The following is a 19822-nucleotide window of genomic DNA, read 5'->3' on the forward strand; positions in this document are numbered from 1 at the left end:
CAATAATAATAAAATTTCATTTTATATGACATAACTTCTTTTTGTAGTTTGATTTTGAAAATTTTAACTTCAAGTGTTCTATCGTCTTTATCTTCAATTCTATCATTGTAAAAGATAATATTTAATTATTTTTTGTATTATACTCTCTATGATGCATAGATGAAAAATTCATGACTCAAGTTTCAGTTAACATGATGAAACATTTCATATAAGTTGAAATAGTAAGCTATTTGATCAGTACCCCTTACCCTTTACTCAACATTCACTTTTATTTGCATATTAAAACCAAAACCTATAAACCCAAAAAAAAAAAAAAAAAAAAAAAAACACATTCATCTTACTAAAAAGAACATTACTCTACTAATTAATAATCATATTCTTTATCTTATTTATGATGAATATTAGATAACTAATGAACTATACTACTAAATATTGTAAATTATAAATATAACTACTAATAATTTAATATATTAAGAAATCTAAAAATTTTAACTATAAAGGTAAATTTTATAGTAAAATAAACAAATAAAAGTAGTTGAGATAATAATGTATTTATGAAAAGTAAAAGCTAATATTGGATAAATAAAAGTAAAAACGAAAATAAAGAATTACAAGAAAATATCAAAATCTAAACAAAATTTAAATAGTAATTAATATATACGTTATTTTATATTCATATATGATTTATACATAAAATATTTGATTACAAGTATTTTTGTTATAATTTAATTTATAAATAAATAATGACAAATATTTTATAACATAAAATACTAAAATATTAACTAAACAGTTTATATGAACTCTTTGGCTAAATACGTAAGAGATAAGTTTAAAAGATGAGATAAAATTTCAATATATAAGCCTTAAATTCCTTTTGCCTTATTGCACGTATTCTCTCTATGAGTCTGTCTTTTGGCACATTTTATCCAACATCTACTATTATTAATACCATGATCTCATATGAATCAAGAAGTGGACATGGCGACCCTCACCATCACTTACGTGGAGGAGGGCGATTGGGATGTCTCAAATGCCACCCAGGAATAACAGGAGAATTATGAACTATTCTTAGTGGGACGATTCTTTACAGAGGCGATTGTTAAATTTGAAACTATGTGAAACACACTAGCCAATCTCTGGCGACCGATCAGGGGCATCGGTGTAATAGATTTGGGTTCTGGTCGACACCTATTTTGATTCTTTCATGAAGTGGATATTTATAGAATCATTAGTGGAGGACCCTGAACATTTAATAAGCATCTGTTGGTGGTTCACCGACTGCAAGCAGGGGAGGACCCGTTAAATGTTGAAATAAATAAGAGTCATTTTTGAGTTCAAGTGCACTCTCTCCCAACAAGATGTACATTTGAGATTATGACGCAATAATTTGGTGACTTCCTTGGTGGCTTTTTGGAGTATGATTCATAACAACCAAATTTAAAGATTTTAGCATGCTCAAAGATGAGGGTAAGAAAAGACATAGACAAAGCATTCAATCCGAAAATGACTTGTACATCCAAGTAGCCACTGTGACTCATAATGGCATGCAATAAAATGAGATATCGGCGAGACCTATCCCATAGGCTCGCCGACAACCATGAAAACCATAAGTTAAAACTATCGGGGACTCGGCAATCCTCGTACAGTGTCGGTACTTCATGAACTTGTGAAGAAGTATAAGTCAGATGTATTGTTTCTCATGGAAACATTGGTAGTTAAACATACACTTAAAAGAATTGGATCTAGATTGGGGTTTGACAATGTATTTGGTGTGGATAGAATAGATAGAGGTAGAGGATTGGCTATGCTATGGAAAACAAACTGTAAGATAAAAATTGTATATTTTTCACTTCATCATGTGGACATACATATCAAAATGAACAACATGGTGAATGAAGACTCATAGGTTTTTATGGTATGCCATAAAGGAATCGACGAAGGGAGTTGTGATAATTCGTGAGAACCTTGGCACATAGATCGAATGGTCTTTAGACAGTATTAGGGGACTTTAACGACATAGCCTCCCCTATGGACAAGGAGGTGGGGGGGTACTAAATAGTTATAATCTAAGAGATATTCTGTTATCGGGTCATGGGTTCGCCTGGCGAAGAGGGACTGCGGGTAGCCTCATTAGGGAAAAGCTGGATCAATGTGTCACAAATTAGAGTTGGACCAAGTTATTCCTGAAAACCTAATTAGACAACCTATATGCACCAATATTTGATCACTCCCCATTGTTACTAACTTGTGAGTAGCAAAGCAGACCACCCCATATCCATAAGTTTAGGTTTGAAAATGCATGGTTAGTGAATGAGGAGCTTAAGGGAGTGGTGTCTCACGGATAGAGGCAATGGGAGACAGGGGAAATCACACAGAAGATCTTTAATTGTGGACACTATCTACAAGAATCGGGAAGGGCTCAAGTAAGTAATTTACAAAGCAAAAAAAGGGACTTATACATGCAATTACTCAGAAAAAGAAGGGTTAGCCGACACAGTGATCCTGAGTGAATGAAAAATTAAATGATGAGTATATTCAAGTGTTAGAACAAGAAGACATATACTAGAAACAAAAGGAAAAAAAGCGGAAACACAGTAATTATATTTCAGCCCTCCAAAGAACAAATGGTGCATGGATTAGGGATGACATGGAGCTACAAAGCCATGTTATTGATTACTTCAAGTCACTATTTTTTTGTCTCAGATGGAGACTGGTCACTGGTGGTTGGTATTATCCAGAAAAGGGTCACAGTACTGATGAATGAAATGCTTCTCCAACCTCTTAATATTGAAGAAATTAGAGCTGTTATATTCCAAATGCACCCAGATAAAATCCGAGGCCTGATGGCATGAATCTTGTATTTTTCAACGATTTTGGCACACTTTGGGAATAAATATTGTGGCTAATTGCCAATATTGGTTTGAACGTTCTGTCCTACCTGCTCAACTCAATGATACTGTCGTGGTTTTGATCCCCAATAAGGAACTCCCGGACACCATGAAGGATCTGCGGCCAATATCATTTTGCAATGTTACTTACAAGATTTACTCAAAAGTCCTTGCAAATAGACTAAAAAAGACTTTGTTGGATATCATTTCTGATTTATAATTAGCATTTGTGCCAGACAAAAGCACGATGGATAACATTTTGATAGCTTTTGAAATCATTCATAAATTGAAATCGTGTGGTCAACAGAGAAAACTGAGATGGCCATGAAGATTGACATCAGTGAGGCATACGACCAGGTGCACCGGGAATATCTAGAAGAGATGCTATTAGCCTTTGGGTTTGACCAAAGATGGGTTACTGTACTGATACAGTGTGTTACGACGGTTTCTTACAGGGTCAGGTGGAATGGAACAGAACTTGGACCGATTACCCCCACCAAGGATTGAGGCAAGGAGATCCCCTGTCACCGTATCTATTTATCATTTGTGCGGAAGGCTTATCCGCCTTATTCCGGAGAGCGAAAGAGGCATGGGATATTCATGGAGTGCAGGTATGCCCTCGTAGCCCGAATATATCACATCTTTTATTTGCAGATGATTCCTTCTTCTTTCGTGCCAATATCCACGAGTGCCTCAAAAATCAAAAACATATTGTATCAGTTTGAATTGGCATCGGGGCAGGTCGTCAATTTCCAAAAATCAGGAATATTTTACAGTAATAACTCCTCTGCTTCACTTCGAAGTTATTTGAACAGTGTGATGGGAGTGTATAATAATATTGATCATGGTCGCTATTTGGGCCTCCCGTCATTAGTCGACAGTAGTAAAAGGAAAATCTTCGAGTTTTTGAGAAATAAACTTAGAACAAGACTGACTAGGTGGAACAACCGCTAATTATCAAGAGCAAGTAAAGAAATTCTAATTAAAGCAGTCGCCCAATCGATTCCTACATTGTGCATGGAGGTTTTCTAAATACCGTTTGGCTTGTGCGATGAGCTCCAATGAATGATGAACAATTTTTGGTGGGGAAGAAACAAAAATGGTAGATGCAAGAATTAGCTTTCATGAGAATCAGTGTCGAAACAAAGCAGATGGTGGGTTGGGGTTCTGGGATATGAAAGTTTTTAATATCACCATGCTTGGGAAAGAGGTGTGGCGACTCATATAAAATCCCCATACAATGTTAGCTTAAGTGCTCAGGGCAAAGTACTTCCCAGATGGTGATCCTAGCTACCGAGGGATCAAGACTCCTTTATTCGAAGCCCGTTCCTAGATGGACTGGAGGAGATAACAGTAAATGATCTCATGAATGAGGACAACCAGAGCTGGAATTTGGAGCTTATCATTGGATTGCTTGTGGAGGAGGAAGTGCCATTTATCCTCCAAATTATCTTCATCTTGTGTCAACGAGATGATAAATACATACGGCATATTCCAAGGATGACAGGTATACAGTGAAATCTGCGTACCAGTATCTATGGGAAGCTCGGCTGGGCACAGGGAGAATAAAACAAACTTATGGAAACTGGTTTGGAAGGTGGATGTTCCGCCCAAAGTTAGGACTTTGGTGTGGAGATTGATGTCAAATACTTTGCCTACAAAAGCTAGGTTGAAAGAGAGGGGGCTTGTTGTTGAAGGCGTGGACACAAGGTGTGATATAGACAAAACTTGTCAACATGTGTTTATTGAAAGCGATAAGGAAAGAAGGTTCTGGGCGGGTATGGGAATTAATAGTCAGAAGGGTATAATACAGTGGCTAAAACGAGTTCTCAATAGTGGCATTGATGCAGAGGCTGGATATCTGTTATGTGGGTTGTGTAGCACAATGAATTTGTATGGATGGACAAAACGTATGCTGATCGAACATTTTATATTCTTACTAGACACTACCTCACTGAATAGAAACCTGCCCAAGTATTGCGGGAGAGGAATAACACACATATACAAGTTTAGAATGTAGAGCACGTCAGGTAGCAACCACTGGCTCCAAGGTATTAGAAGTGTAATGTTGACGAAGTTGTATATGGCACAAACACTGGGTCAGGATATGGGGCCGTCATACGGGCATCAACAGGGGAGGTTTTGGTAGCCATCACAGTCCGGTTTCTAGGTCGCAGATCACAATTTCTTGCAGAATTACTTGATTGTTGCAGTGTCTTACAATATGTTATCTCACACGTCCAAGGCCTATAAATTGTAGATGTTGATGCACAATAGGTGAAGACGACTTTGCTATAAACTGTGCCAGATCAATCCGAGTATGGCTCCATCATTGAGGATTGTTGAATGCTGTTGGCCATTAGATCCGTTGTTGTCATTGCATGGGTATGGAGACAAAGAAATAGAGTGGCACACCAACTGGCGCGATATGCTCGTTTTAAGCCTTGTTTTCATATCTAAAAGCAAATGCCTTCAGAAATTGATGTATTGCTTGACTAAATTTCACTAAAGTTGGTTGTTTAAAAAAAAAAAAAATTTATACAAATTTTATACCAATGCATTTAATGAAAAACTTAACATTCTATTAAACTATATAAATTAAATATAAAAATAAATATAATTGAACTTTTATATTAATAAATGGTCCATAAATTTGAGAAAGAAAAGTTCAAAAATTAGGGAAAAGTTTATAAGATTTGTTGACAATGGGGCTTAGTCAAGATTTGTTGACAATGTGGGTTAGTCAATGAATTTGATCGCATGAACCCTAGTCCTGACAAAATTAACTGAGGAAAAAAAAAGGTTTGCCTAAACTGAAATTTGTAAATAATAACGATTTTGCGTCATTATGCATTTGCCATCACAAACGAAACGCCAACTAGCAAAGTGCATGTCGTGCGTGAAACACAAACTAAACATCCCAAAAATCCAAATATCTTCTCTCAGAGTCGCTTACCTTCTTCTTTAGCCAATCCATTAACACACAAAAGAAAAAAAAGGAGCTTTCCCCACTCCAATTCTCAGCACCACGTGCACCCTCTCCTCCACCTCTCTCTCTCTCTCCCCCTCTGTGCGACCAGAGACTTAACAGAGACAAAACAAACTAAAGGAGATTCCCATGTGAGTTCAGCACCAACAGTAAGAGAAAATCCTCTAAGAAGATCTATTAACCAATGCACGCGAAGAACCGGCTGCCAAGCAGCGGCCACACCACCCCGTCGCCACCACCCTCGCCGCTCCGTTCCCCTCGCTACCGCCACGGCCGGTCCAAAGGGGGTCGGTTCCCCCCGGTCCAGCCGGGCCGGACCATTGCCCATCGTCTTGCTTGGCTGCTCCTCTCTGTGCTCCTTCGTCGTCAGGGTTTCTTTCTCTTCGCTCCCCTAATCTACATCTCGGGTATGCTTCTCTACATGGGCACTGTGTCTTTTGATGTGGTTCCCGTTATCAAGCACCGACCCGCTCCCGGCTCCGTTTACAGGAGTCCCCAGGTGTACGCAAAGCTACGGCCCGAGATGGATGCGGATAATTCATCTGATGCTGTGAGTTTTTTTCCCCTTTCTAGTTCCTTTTTGGTGGGATTTTTTTGTTCATCAAATGGCTATTTTGGGATATGGGTTATGATTTATTTTGAGTTCTTTCTCTCGTTATTTAAGTGGATTTCAGTTTTGTGGATGCATTGTTTCTGAATTTTGGTACGTGGGCATGAGTTATTTTGTTTATTTATTTCAGTTGGATTTTAATAAATCATTAGGTTCTTGGATTTGGTTCTGGTGGATTTTTCTAAATCTCTCTGTTGGATTTGGTGGCTGGGATCTTGCGGGCTCAACGTATCCGTAGTTGATGATGGTCTCGTACTTGGAATGTGAAGGACTGGAGATGAAGTCCATCGCTCCTGTGTCATATTTAGCTAAATTATAAGTTTGATGAATCTCGTTCCTTATGTGTTTAAACTGGATATCCTCTTTTTGCTTTACTACATTTTGAGGTAGCTCTAGCACTAGGATATTTGCCTTTCATGTGCATTTGTTTGAGGTATTTTGACCTTCCATTTGAATTACGCTTGAGGGAAGAGGATGAAATTTATGAGGAAGGGAAGAGTATCTGTGGTCTGCTCCTCGCATTGACCCTCATTTAAGAATTAGTGGAAATACCCTAATTAGGACTTGTTTTCTCATTACATTTCAACTATAGTAAAATGCCTTTGTGAACTGAAGAGATTTATCAAATCAACTAGTTTGGATAAAGGATTGAGAAATAGGATGGATCTGTCCTGCCAGTCTCGCTATTATTTTTCGGATTTTGATTTGTTTATGGTGTTGACTCAGTCCAATCAATCTAATGCCATCAACTGTGATAATATTTTAGGATGTTGGACGAAGTGAGTTGACATCTATTAGAGATTTAATTAGAGTTATGGCAATGAAGCTGATATTATGTTAGATGTTGATGTTTTCTTGGAAAAGTATGAAACATGCAGTCTTTATGTGTTTAGCTTTGCTTTCTCTAGGCTTAATATTAATGATGTGATTATTCGTCAGACTAGTAAATTCTCAACAAATATTGGTCTTTGGTTTGGGTGCAGCATACCAGCCCCTCACAAAAATAGGGACTTGGGAGTTGGAGTCATATGGGACACAAAATAAGGCTTGTCATTCAGTTCTGCCCTGGATTTTTTGCTCTTTTGTGGGCTTTGATTGGGGAAAAAGAAAGATTCTCAGCAGAAACCATTAATTCTTAGAAAGTAGTGCTCATGGAGATTGTATTGCAGAATATATAGCGAAGTTTTTGATTGTTCTTTTTCTTTGTGCTGATCTAGACTGTTGAATTTATTGTAGATATCAACTATATGGAAACACTCATATAAAAGCGGGGAATGGAAGCCATGTGTAAACAGGTCTTCTGGAGGTATGAGTTATATCCATCACTTGATCTTAGATTTAGCGGATATAACAAGCAGCTCTTGGCACCTTTTTTTCTTTTCTGCTCCAATTTCTTTTCTTTTTTCCTAGTAAATTTATTGAGAAGCTAAAAAGGGAAATCAATGTTCGCAACAAAAGAATTCTTTAAGGAAAAATGAAAAAAAAGAAAATGAAAGTTTGCGAGAAATGTCCATCCATGAGTAAGGGTCTGTTAGAAAAAGTCTGCAAGAGTCAATCATTCTCATCTTGTCTCTATTAAAAGCTCTGTTATTCTGGTCTTTTAAGGAAGGAGCTCTATTATTCTGTCCTTCCACATGCAGTAAAACAAACAAAGAGTAGTCAGGCTATGACCTCAAAGATTTAGCACGACTTCTCCTCCTATCTATTGCACTTGCTGAAAAGAGCGCATTAGTTGAACCTGGCAGCATCTTGATTTTAACAGAAGCAAAATATATTAACAAGGCACCAAATGGGTGTCACCCAAAAACAAGAAAGACAAGTCAAAATATCTATGATGTCTGTCATCATCAGAAAATAAAGAGGACGCCCCTTGAATGAGAAAATAGGTGGTCTGGAACCAGAAACTCTACCAAATAGGAAGGACAGCATCCTCGAAAGTCTTCATATTCATTTCCTTCCAAAGAGTCCACAAAGTAGCCAAAGTAATAAGAGTCCCTTATGAACCTAGATGCCTTGCCAAGCCAAAAGTTCTGCCTCAACAAACCTGGTGTTACCTAAATCTCAGTGCAATTTGAGGTAGTGAAAGGGGCACCACGAAAGGAAATGTCTGTAGTCTTAACCATACTCTTGCAAAGTTTGCTACTACTGACCAGAATCTTTCGCCTTTTCCTAGGTTATTACAACCATTCACCTGAATCTTATCCCCTTTCCTTAGGTTATTGAAAGGATTCTCCCCTGTGCGGCCTACCAAGCAATGAAGGCAACTCTAGAAAGATTCCCACGTTGAATGAGCTATTAGCACTTAACTTCAAAAGTGGTACATCCCTCCCCATGGGACTCATACAACAATGGAGTAGATGGTGTAGAAGGTTAAAATATTTGTCTTCCTTCTAATCATTCAAGTTCCTCTGGATATCAACATCCTAAACTTGACCTTATTCTCTTTTCTTCTAGCCAAAGAGAACATAACGGGGAAGCATTGCTGTAAAGGTGCATCATTAGACCATCTTTCCAAAATCTCACCTTAATTGTGCTTTTCTTTCTTGGATTGCTGCAAAACAGAAACACAATATGCTTGATTGTTCTGGTTGATGTTTGTTTCACTTTTAGAACATATTTTTCTATGCTGCTGGTTTATTTGGTAGACCTATTCTGGAAGCATGCTTCTGTTAATAATTTTCTTTTACATAGGAATCTATAAGTGTGTAAGAAATAGTATCTACTATTTATGTTTCTGTACATTCCTCAAAGTTTTGATCCATGGTTTCTGTATTTATTGTTTTAGGCTTACCTGAGTCTAATGGTTACATATATGTTGAGGCAAATGGTGGCCTAAATCAGCAGCGAACATCGGTTGGTACCCTCATTTTTAAATTTGTTATGTTTATAGTTCTATTGTTTTTGGTGACTTTTTTTTTTCACTGTAAAATTTTTGGTGTCTGTTCTTGTTTTAAAAGCTTGTCCGTTTCACATCTTTATTGGCTTCTATTCATTCTACGTGGTCATGATTTGTAGATATGCAATGCTGTTGCTGTGGCTGGCTACCTTAATGCAACCCTTGTAATTCCCAACTTTCATTATCATAGCATATGGAGAGATCCTAGGTTTGCGAGAACTGAAAACTTATTATTATTTGATTTTCATCATGTTCTCAAAAATAGATGCATTATGTTGCAATGCATAATGCATTTTTGTGCTAAGATACATCTGAAAAATTACATTTCCACAACGTTATATCTATATTGTGATGCTTTGGCACATATGATCTAACTTTGACCTTGTGTTTTGATAATTTTTTGAAATGACTAGTCTACTGGCGTTATTGTGCAGGTGGCTGTTTCACCATTTGAACTTGGTAAATATGTGCTAGGAATTTTTCTTACTTAACTGACAGTAACAGAATGTGAAGTCTTGCTGACAAAAATATCGATGAAATTAAATGAAGCTATATTGCATGATGCATTAGTCACATGCGTGCGTTTTATTTTCTTATATCATAAACTCTCTAAATCTGTCAAAGTCTTGCCACAGGCACAGATAATCATCTTCACATGCATAGTTTAATCTGCAACATGGTCGAAGTTTTTGTTTCGTTTGGTGGTTGTTAGTGTTGGCCATAAAATTTTTTTTTTGAAATATTGAACATATAATTTTTATGGTGCCTTTTCCAGAACTTGGGTTGTTTAAAGAAAGGAGAATAACCAAAAAGTTTCTCTGAACTTGTATTGTGATTAGGATCAATAGGTGTGTTAGTTAGTTTACATGCTAGTTTGCCAGGGTCTCTTATTAGGTCATGAATACATTTCTTTTGAGAAATAAAAATCCTAAATTTTGAACATATTACTTCAATTCTCAAAGGGCAGGGATGTAGTCAAAACAAGCTGATGACTAGTGCTTACTAGGAATTTCTTGCAGATGAGGAAACCTGCAATCATTTATTTTTATCTTACCCTGTAACATACAGTATGCGGACCTTTGTTTTTGGGCTGTTAGGATTAAATTGGGTTATGGCTAGTAGTGTGAGTGAGTGGGTTTTTGTAAAAAAAAAAGTGATTTATTTTTTATTCCACTTGCTATTTTTTGGGTGGTGTAGAAAAAAAGGAACAAGAGAGCATTTGAGGGTATAAAGACTAACTTTACAAAAATTAGAGATAAATGGATTCATACTTTTGTCTTTATTTTGTTGAGTCATGACATCAAAAATTGAGATGAATTTGGTGTAGTCATTGACCACTATATTAACTTATAACTATTATGTATATAGGTGGTACCTCTTTGGTATCTTGTGCATAATAATACTTTCTTTTTATTTCAAAAAAAAAAAACCCTTCAATTCTCAAAAATACTCCAACTTGCATAGTTTCTTAATTTCAAATTTTTTTTGTCAAATATTGTTTTAGCGTTAGTTGTTCCTACTCATCATTTTTTATTACAATAATGTCATCAACGTATATTAAGAGAACTGTAACTTCCCCTTTCTCTGAGTGGATGAATAGAGTGTGATTTCCTTGAACTTGCTTAAATCCCAGATGTATCATTACTCTAATGAATCTGTCAAACCATGCTCTTGGTGATTATTTAAGTTCATACAATGCTTTCTTTAGTTTACAACGTTATTTGGTTTATTTTTTTGTCAAAGTTTGGTAGAATATCCATGTAAATTTTTTCTTTTAAATCTCCATGCATGAAGATATATATATATATATATATACTATTTTATCAAATTGCTGTAGTTGCCAATCAAAGTAGGCATCTAATGACAACGAGATTCGTACAGTATTTATTTTGGCTACTGGTAGTTTATCCTATATGTCTGTGTATAATCCTTTGCCACTAGTCTCGTTTTATATCTTTTGACTGTCCAATTTACTTTATATTTGATTATCAAGACCCATTTACGTCAACCGGTTTTTGCCTTAGGGTAAATTTACTATTTTCCAAGTCTAGTTATTTCATACTCATAGTATTTTTTCATTTTTTACAGGATAATCGCTCAGATACTATGTTATAGATATAATTATTTAAACTTGTGAAGAAATTTCTGTAGTTAATGAACATTTGTCAAATGACACAAATTGTGAAATAGGTTATAGATGGTATTTAGTGCATTTTCTTGTACCTTTACAAAGTGTAAAAGGTATATTATTGTTTGAGGATTGTATAAGTTTTCCGGGACTTAACTCAATTCCAAGATTCAGGTCGGATCCTTGGACTAGCTTTGGCTCATTACTCGACATCTTTCTCTTTGATACACTTGAGAAAACTTAAGATTTGGTATGATCTCTTGAAGTGACGTACTTTGAAGGTTTTGTTCTCGTGTATTCTGAATGTTTTCTTGTGGCGATGGTTTTAAGGTGTGCGGCAAAGGCGGTAGATTAAAGTTCATAAAAAATTCTGTATTCATAACTTCTAATTAGACTCTCCCTCAATATTAAAGTTGGATAAAGTTAGATTTATGTTTAAAAAATGTGACGTTCGCAAACACATAAAATTTTGGGTTGGGCAAATGGTAACATTTGTATCCTTTTTGAGAGGAGTACCCACAAATACAAATTTCAAGGTTTGGGGATCAAGTTTTCCTCTTTGATGGAATGAAGTATGAATAAAGACAACACACCCTAATATCTGAGGGAGTAGATGGTTTTTGATACTTACTGTTCAGTAAAACTGCAGAAGTGTTTTAAGAGAATTTTTGGAGTAAGGGACACTTGTGGGAAGCTGATCTACAGTGGTTAGATATGAAGGCTGACCTAACCCTTTTAGGTTTTTTCCTTTTCTATTTCGAAAATGAAGGGCGAATAAGATTTGTAATTGAGATTAGGGTTTCTTTGACCTAGGCTCTGATTTTATATTAAGAATGATATAATGTGTTTTTTATTAAATTTTACAACCCTATATATACAGGTTTTTTACGACGGAAAATGAAATAGACTTAACTGTTAGAACGTACATAATTTGCCGTAAGGATATTTCAGTCATTAAATTTTCATTTTGTTTGACTTTCTAATAGACTAATCATCTGACTAAAAGTTTTACATGCAGCAAATTCAAGGACATCTATGATGAGGATTATTTTGTACAAACCTTGGAGAATGATGTACAAGTGGTTGATAAGATTCCCGAATATTTAATGGAACGTTTTGACCATAACATGAGCAATGTCTTCAACTTTAAAATAAAAGCATGGTCATCCATCCTGTACTACAGGGATTCTGTCCTACCAAAGTTGCTTGAAGAAAAGTGAGTTAAATCAGTTTTATCTTTTCTTGTTTTGGAAATTTGTGTTTTCAATTTAAGTTTGCCTATTTATTTGGTCTCTAGTTATTGTTTCCTGCTATAGTAAATCTGCATTATCAGACCAGTCGACTTTGAATCTGTGGATAACCATTTATGCATTGGCACATTTCAAGATTTACCTTTATTTTTGAATAGATAACAGTGTTGTTTAGGTGATTTATTGACTTACTGACTAATATACAGGGTTATAAGGATTTCTCCTTTTGCAAATAGACTATCATTTGATGCTCCTCCACCTGTCCAGAGACTTAGGTGCTTGGCAAACTATGAAGCTTTACGATTTTCAAACCCTATATTAACGTTAGGAGAAACTTTGGTTTCAAGAATGAAGGAACGCAGCATTGATAATGGTGGCAAGTACATTTCTGTGCATCTTCGTTTTGAGGAGGTCCGTGTTTTACTTTTCTAAACAAGAAATATTACTTGGATAATAATATTTTATCTTCCATCGTCAGCTGATATGACCATTTGATTTATTTTCAAGCTTGTAAGTTATAACACCCTTTGTTATGCACAGGATATGGTTGCTTTCTCATGTTGTGTGTTTGATGGTGGGGAACAAGAAAAACGAGACATGATTGCCGCAAGAGAAAGAGGTTGGAAAGGGAAATTTACAAAACCTGGTCGAGTTATACGACCAGGAGCCATCAGGCTCAATGGAAAATGTCCTTTAACTCCCCTAGAGGTAATTTTCATTCTACCATATAAAAAACATGTATCAGGTGAAGCACTGGATACTGAGTTCAAAAAATTGTCAGCTATTATTGCATGATTTATATTAGATATTACAGGGTGTGAGAATGATTCCCAGAGTAGTTTTACAGGTTTAGTGGATGGCTTGAGATATGTTTGATGGACTCAGCATAATGCCACTGTATATTTAGTAAAAAGGATGTGCAGAAAAAGAAAGAGGAATGATGAAGGCATGAGTGATCTCCCTTAGAAATAAAGTCTAGTTCAAGTATTTGGAGGTGCTGAAAAATATCAGGTATATTTATTAGGGAAAATGTTATTTATCAAGTCAAATAATATAGCTCATAGGATCTCAATAGTCTTACCTGGATTACATCCTGGAAAGAAGGGAACAAACATGAAAAGGGAATGGGTCTTAATAGTATTTATATATTAAAGGCAAGTGGTAAACCAATAGGATTGCATAATCCACTTGATGTAGGGCAAATAGAGTTGATTTGTCCAATTAGGGATTTTGGGATAAAAAACCTAGACAACATACCTACGGTTTCTTATATACGACATTTAAGAAATCTTAAACATCATATTTAATGGTTTGATTGCATCAACAACCAAAAAATTGATAAACTCTTCTCAAGAGGCAATAATCATATTTATATATTGCTAAACTAGTTTAGGAAATACCAAAACTAAATTTGGAATTTTATTTCTTAAAAAATGTGAACATTGATACTAGAAAGAATAGGAATATTAATCTTAATACAAATAGGAATATTAAAACAAAAAAAAATCTAAATACTAAAAAGATTAAAATTCTGAAGTTACCAAAACTATAAATAGATTCCTAAATAGGATAATAGTGCTATATATTTAAAAGAATTGTAACTTCTAATCTACTTAGGCATAATCCTTTATGGATCACCACTGTGATATCAATACAAACAAAACTCGTCAATTAATCTACTGTGATAATAGTGCTATATGTTTGAATGTTCATTGGAGTATATGGCAGAGTTAGGGCAGAGAGAGGGGCGCGTTGTGGGAGGATTTGGATGAGTGTAACATCTATTGGATTTACCTCTCATGGGAGGTAAATAGAGTTGGTCTAATCAGAAATCGAACTTGGTTTACTCCATGATTGATGGATTTTTCGTGTTAGAGACATGTCACTTTCAAATACAAGGGCTATGCCAAAGACTTTTGCAGCGTATTATCTTTGATAACTTCCCAATATACTTGGATTCTGAAGGAATAAAATGGCCCCTTGTTCTTTCTGGTTTGAGGATAAATGATTAAAAGTTAATGATTTCCAGGATAAAAATTTAAGAATGGTGGGGTAGGGTGAGGGTGGAAGGAAGGGCTAGCTATAGGGTGGGTAGGAGGTTAGGGGCAGTTCTGGAATCAAAATTTGGTGTAAGGATTGGGGGGGGGCGTGGAGAGGTTGTAATCACTTAGTCCTTACTCCAGAGTCTTGAGGGACTTGACTGTATGGAGGGGCAGGGGATTTTACCACAAATCTCTTGAAAAGAGGTCTTCCGATGAGGGGATTTTAGAGTGCCTTATGCACAGCAGGAATGATAAAGCTCCTATGCCTAATACTTTTAACATGCTCCAGAAGTTTTGGCATGTGATTAAGAGCGACATTGTCGAGCTATTTAATGAGTTTCATGAGTTTGGATCATTTATCTGATGTTTAAACTCTACTTTTGAGTGCTTATTCCTAAGGTGAATGGAAAGACAAGTATCAAAGATTTTAGGCCTATTAGTAAGTAGAATGACTAAAGTGACGAGGAAGGTGGTGGGTGAGTGTCAACATGCTTTTGTGAATGGTTGGGAGGTAGGTAGAGGTTGCGTTTAACTCTGGACAAACTGATTATGAGGGCTGGATGATTATGGTAAATGGTTGTTTTCTATGTAAAAGGAATGTAGAGTTGTATAACCATATCATTCTGTGGTGTCTGTTTGTGTATCAACTGTGGATCCTTGCTTGTACCCTGTTGGGCATTTATTGGGGCAATGACTGGTTTGGTGAGGGAAGAGATTCGGGCATGGAAAGTAATAAGTAATGTGAAGAAGTATGCTTGCCTCATCCCCCTTGCTACTTTTCGGGTCATGTAGAAAGAAAGGAACATGATAACTTTTGAAGGCCCAAAAACTAATTGTGATAGGTTTAAAGATAGGTGTTTCTAGACCCTAGCGTTTTGTTTTATTATTGGTCTTCCTCTTTACTCCTTTGAGAATCTTGAGGATCTTCTCGATATTTTGAGTGATATGTAAATATCTTGTACGTGGGTTTGCACTTTCTTGGTGATTGTGAATGAACTATACTATATTATTTTTATTTCAAAATGAATATTTTTTTCCTGATGATCTTGGAACTAGAGAGAAATTGAATTAACCTCCCAATAAAAAAAGAATTTGACATTTAAGTTATCAAAGTTTAGTTGTAATATTTATTTATTCTTTTCATTTGTAGCATACAACGTGTTAAGTGTAGTTACAGTTGCAGTAAGTTTGGTTACTATTGGCCATGAGGGAAACTTTTGGCATCTTTGTCTATCCTTAACTCTTAGATAAATGATGTAGCCAAAGGATTCATAGTCTTTACTTTGCCTAAACACACTTTGCCTAGGAGCTTTGTAAAATAACCTTTTTGTTTAAAAAAAATAAGGAAAATAAGAAATAATTTTATAATGCTCCATATAACATTATCTTTATTAGGTTGGTTTGATGCTTAGAGGAATGGGCTTTGATGAAAGGACATATATCTATTTGGCATCTGGAAAGATATACAATGCTGAGAAAACGATGGCTCCACTTTTAGAAATGTTCCCTAATTTGCAGACTAAAGAGACATTGGCATCTGATGAGGAACTTGCTCCATTTAAGGTGGGGATGATATGCATTTATTCTCTTTCTTTTCCAGCATTTTGAGCCTTGCCAATTGTCATTGGTTTTAATTTGAGTTACTGCATTCAGAACTTCTCTTCCAGGATGGCTGCTATAGATTACACTGTATGTCTCCACAGTGAGGTGTTTGTGACTACTCAAGGGGGGAATTTCCCTCATTTTCTTATGGGCCATAGGAGATACTTATACGGAGGACATTCGAAGACAATCAGACCAGACAAGCGGAAGTTAGCGCTACTCTTTGATAATCCTAATGTTGGGTGTGTATTTTTATCAATTTTTTTTTCTTACCTGAATCTCTAGTATATTGAGGTGTTGACTGAAGATCTTACAAAGACAAAACTAAAACAGAAAGTACTGTTAGATTTTTGCTGAAATAGTTCCCAAGAAACTGACTGATAACACGGATCATTCATAAGATGAGCTTGTATTAATGTTAACAAATTGGTCAGGCAACTAAATGAGTCTCTCAAAATGGAAAAGATAGGTTTTGCTTTTAGTTTCCTTTATTTACCATCCATTTTCTTTCCTTACTCTTTGTACCTTCATCTATCGTTTAACTGCATTTTCAACTGTTAGTAAATTGAGATTTGGAAGGATATCCAATATATCAATGACAATGATATCATGTTAGGATTAGTTATTACCGTTCAATAGAACTGTCAAAGTGGATGGAACAGAATCTTCAAGACAATGGCAATAATAATTAAAAAAAAAATGTTCTCTTTTAATCCTATAGATCCTATAATTCATCCACTGTAGAATTCTTATTTAACTTGACATCCTCACTGTTTTGATGTTTTCTTTTTGTTGAATTGGTTGCCCAATTAATAGAGGGAGGATTTGGGAAAAAGCTCTTGGGAAATATGTATGATTGACAGTGATGGAAAATCTTGACAGTTACTTCATCGGAATGTTTCTTCCTATTTGGTAGAACTTAGAATTTTCCTTTTACCCCCTTTTATCCTCAGATGGAAAAGTTTCAAGCGACAGATGCTAAATATGCGGTCTCATAGTGATTCCAAGGGATTTGAGCTGAAGCGGCCAAGTGATTCCATATACACCTTTCCATGCCCAGATTGCATGTGCCGGGCAAACAAGACAGAAAACTCAAGATCATCATCAGCCACATGATGTTTTGGAGAGAGGTTTGGATGGGTGACTCTTTTTGTGTCAGTAATTTGTGAGTACATATGCTGCTGACCCCCCTTTTTGTGTGTTGTAATTCTTTCATTTTTTTTCTCTTTCCGTAATGGTGAGAGGGCATACACATCAAATTTTGGGAGCTCTCGAGGATTTTGTTGGTCACATTTTATCTAATCATTTCCCGGGATTGAGGGTAAGTTTCATCTCTGAACATGATGCTGGAGAACACAAAATGATAATCCTTGGGTTGCCAGATTTTCCTGGGCATGACTGAGGCATCGTTTGATGTCTCTGCAGTTGCAGCTGCTGTATCTAACAAACTGCTAGATGACATCAGATTCTTTGACACCCTGGTTTTATCATGTTTGTACATTACAATGCAGTTCAGTCTACTCTTGTAAGTCGACCATTAGAAACGGGATGCTCTTTTGTACATTTATCATAAACCAGGGTATTGATTCTTTTGTGATAATTTCGGTTTTCAATTCCCTTTGTAGTTCTTTTAGTAACTTTTGCTGGACTTAATTCCACCATTACTAGCGGACTTAGTAATTAATTGTTTTTGTTCAATTTTTGTTCTAACAGTAACTTTTGTGTATATTTTTGTTTTTTTATTTAAGTTGTGATTTTGTAGTTGTTTATTTAAAATGTGAATGTACACATACATCGAGATATAATTTTCGCGTACATGAAGCAATTTAACTGCACATTAAATATTATTAGATTTATATATTAAATAATTAATACTTAAAAAACAAAATAATAATAACACATATTTAACTATAAAAGTTTGGTTGGTTTGTGGATTATGTTGGCTCATGAGATGTAAAAATGTTTTTTTAATAAAAAGTAATTTTGAAGTTAGAAATAATGCAAAGTTTGGTAAAAATGTACTGTTAAAAAGATTATTAACATAAAATAAATATTATATTTAAGTTGATTGTGTTATAATTATTTAGTCAACATTAATATTAGTAAATTTTTTTAGTAATTTAAACTATTTTCAAATATTATTAATGAAATTTTTTTTATAATATAAATATTTTAAATAATCATAATTACATAAATGATATATTTAGATAATTTATAATACATATAGGACTATTGTTGAAAATTAATAATATACTTTTTATTTCAAAATTATAGAAATTAATAGACAATACAATTAATAAATATATGCTTATTAAATATATTATTCTTTTATCTATAACACAAAATTTATATTATCTATTTATTTTTAATTTTATTTCAATTTTACTAAAAAGTTAAATTAAATTATGATTTTATATTTAAATATTTAGCTAGGTTTTTACTTTGTAACATCAATAAAAAATAAAAATAAAAATTAAAGGGTAAAAAAAACTCTTGCTCTCTCCTAAACTATAAAAAAAAATGTTCAAATTTCGTCAATTTTTTTTTTTTAAAATATAATCAATCATATATTTCTAAATGTATTTAAATTTTCTCGAACAGTTAATAACTATTGATACTCTTAATATTATAAATACATGTGTGATGATTTTTTTTTTCATAAAAATCATGTTGATGTTACGTCAATAACACATGACGTCCATGTAGTTTCTCTTAAAGTAATCTAGATCGAGTCTTTTCTCTTCCAAAGTCTTCTTTATTTTCTCTATAAATGCATTATTTTGGAGTGCGCTTGGCGATTTAGATCGATTCGTTTTGATCAATAAAAATTAAGATGATGTATATAGAAATGGATTAAATATTGTCTTGATAAATGGTGATTGCCTCAACAACAGTGGCATGTCTTCTCTCTCAAATGATATGGACCTTGTTTCTAGAATTTTGAGTGAAAACCTTACAATATATTTTTTAAATATAATATTTATTGAATTATCATTGTCCAATCCCAATAATGACAGGGTTAAAGTCATTTACTTTCGAATTAAAAGATAATTGTGAAGATGAAGAAAGTTAATTAGATACCCAATAGTACATTTCTTTGCAACTAAATTTGTTAATTTTCAATTCTCCTTCAGTAGCTGTAGTGATGACTTAAATTTTTTTTTCTTGAAGTTAATGCTGATAATTTATGAAAAAATTCAAGTCGTTCTTAGCAGAATTAAGAAGTCAAGAATGTTGAATATGTTCTGAAAGTACAAAGAGGAATTAATTATTTTTACCTATATACAGACAAGCGCATAGTTCTATTAATAGAACAGTATACAAATTAATAAAAAAATTAACATATCAATATAATCGGTATTTTATTATTTTTTTAAAAGAAAAGTATTATCAATATTAAATTATAATCCCTTGACA

The 19822-nt window shown here is 34.6% G+C and overlaps 1 protein-coding gene across 3 annotated transcripts; it reads left to right on the plus strand.

The window, feature by feature from the left end:
• Positions 1-5752: 5752 nt before the first annotated feature.
• On the plus strand, positions 5753-18103 carry LOC110813372 (O-fucosyltransferase family protein). Of its 3 annotated transcripts, XR_015817430.1 has the most exons (13): positions 5753-6427; positions 7724-7793; positions 9273-9340; positions 9503-9547; positions 9818-9842; positions 11686-11761; positions 12530-12727; positions 12968-13172; positions 13302-13469; positions 16199-16366; positions 16457-16647; positions 17359-17726; positions 17831-18103. XR_015817430.1 is itself a non-coding variant. In XM_088214628.1 (12 exons), exons 1-12 carry the CDS (start codon positions 6062-6064, stop codon positions 17519-17521), a joined length of 1743 nt encoding a protein of 580 aa, XP_088070754.1. In that variant the 5' UTR covers positions 5753-6061; the 3' UTR covers positions 17522-18103. The 3 variants fall into 3 exon arrangements, 2 of the variants coding, with proteins under 2 accessions (XP_088070754.1, XP_021896150.1); XM_088214628.1 differs by having other exon boundaries at positions 17359-18103; XM_022040458.2 differs by lacking the exons at positions 9818-9842; positions 11686-11761 and having other exon boundaries at positions 5755-6427; positions 9503-9591; positions 17359-18103.
• Positions 18104-19822: the final 1719 nt, after the last annotated feature.

Source organism: Carica papaya, chromosome 2 (assembly GCF_054855325.1).
Source record: "Carica papaya isolate Zhongbai chromosome 2, ASM5485532v1, whole genome shotgun sequence".
Classification (NCBI taxonomy): domain Eukaryota; kingdom Viridiplantae; phylum Streptophyta; class Magnoliopsida; order Brassicales; family Caricaceae; genus Carica; species Carica papaya.

Excerpts from the sequence above, each read along its gene's own strand:
- LOC110813372 (XM_088214628.1), top strand. The coding sequence starts at position 6,062 with ATGCACGCGAAGAACCGGCTGCCAAGCAGCGGCCACACCACCCCGTCG. Across the intron at positions 9,843-11,685 it reads TGTTTCACCATTTGAACTTG|GTCGGATCCTTGGACTAGCT; the intron begins GTAAATATGTGC and ends TCCAAGATTCAG. Across the intron at positions 11,762-12,529 it reads TTGAGAAAACTTAAGATTTG|CAAATTCAAGGACATCTATG; the intron begins GTATGATCTCTT and ends TTTTACATGCAG.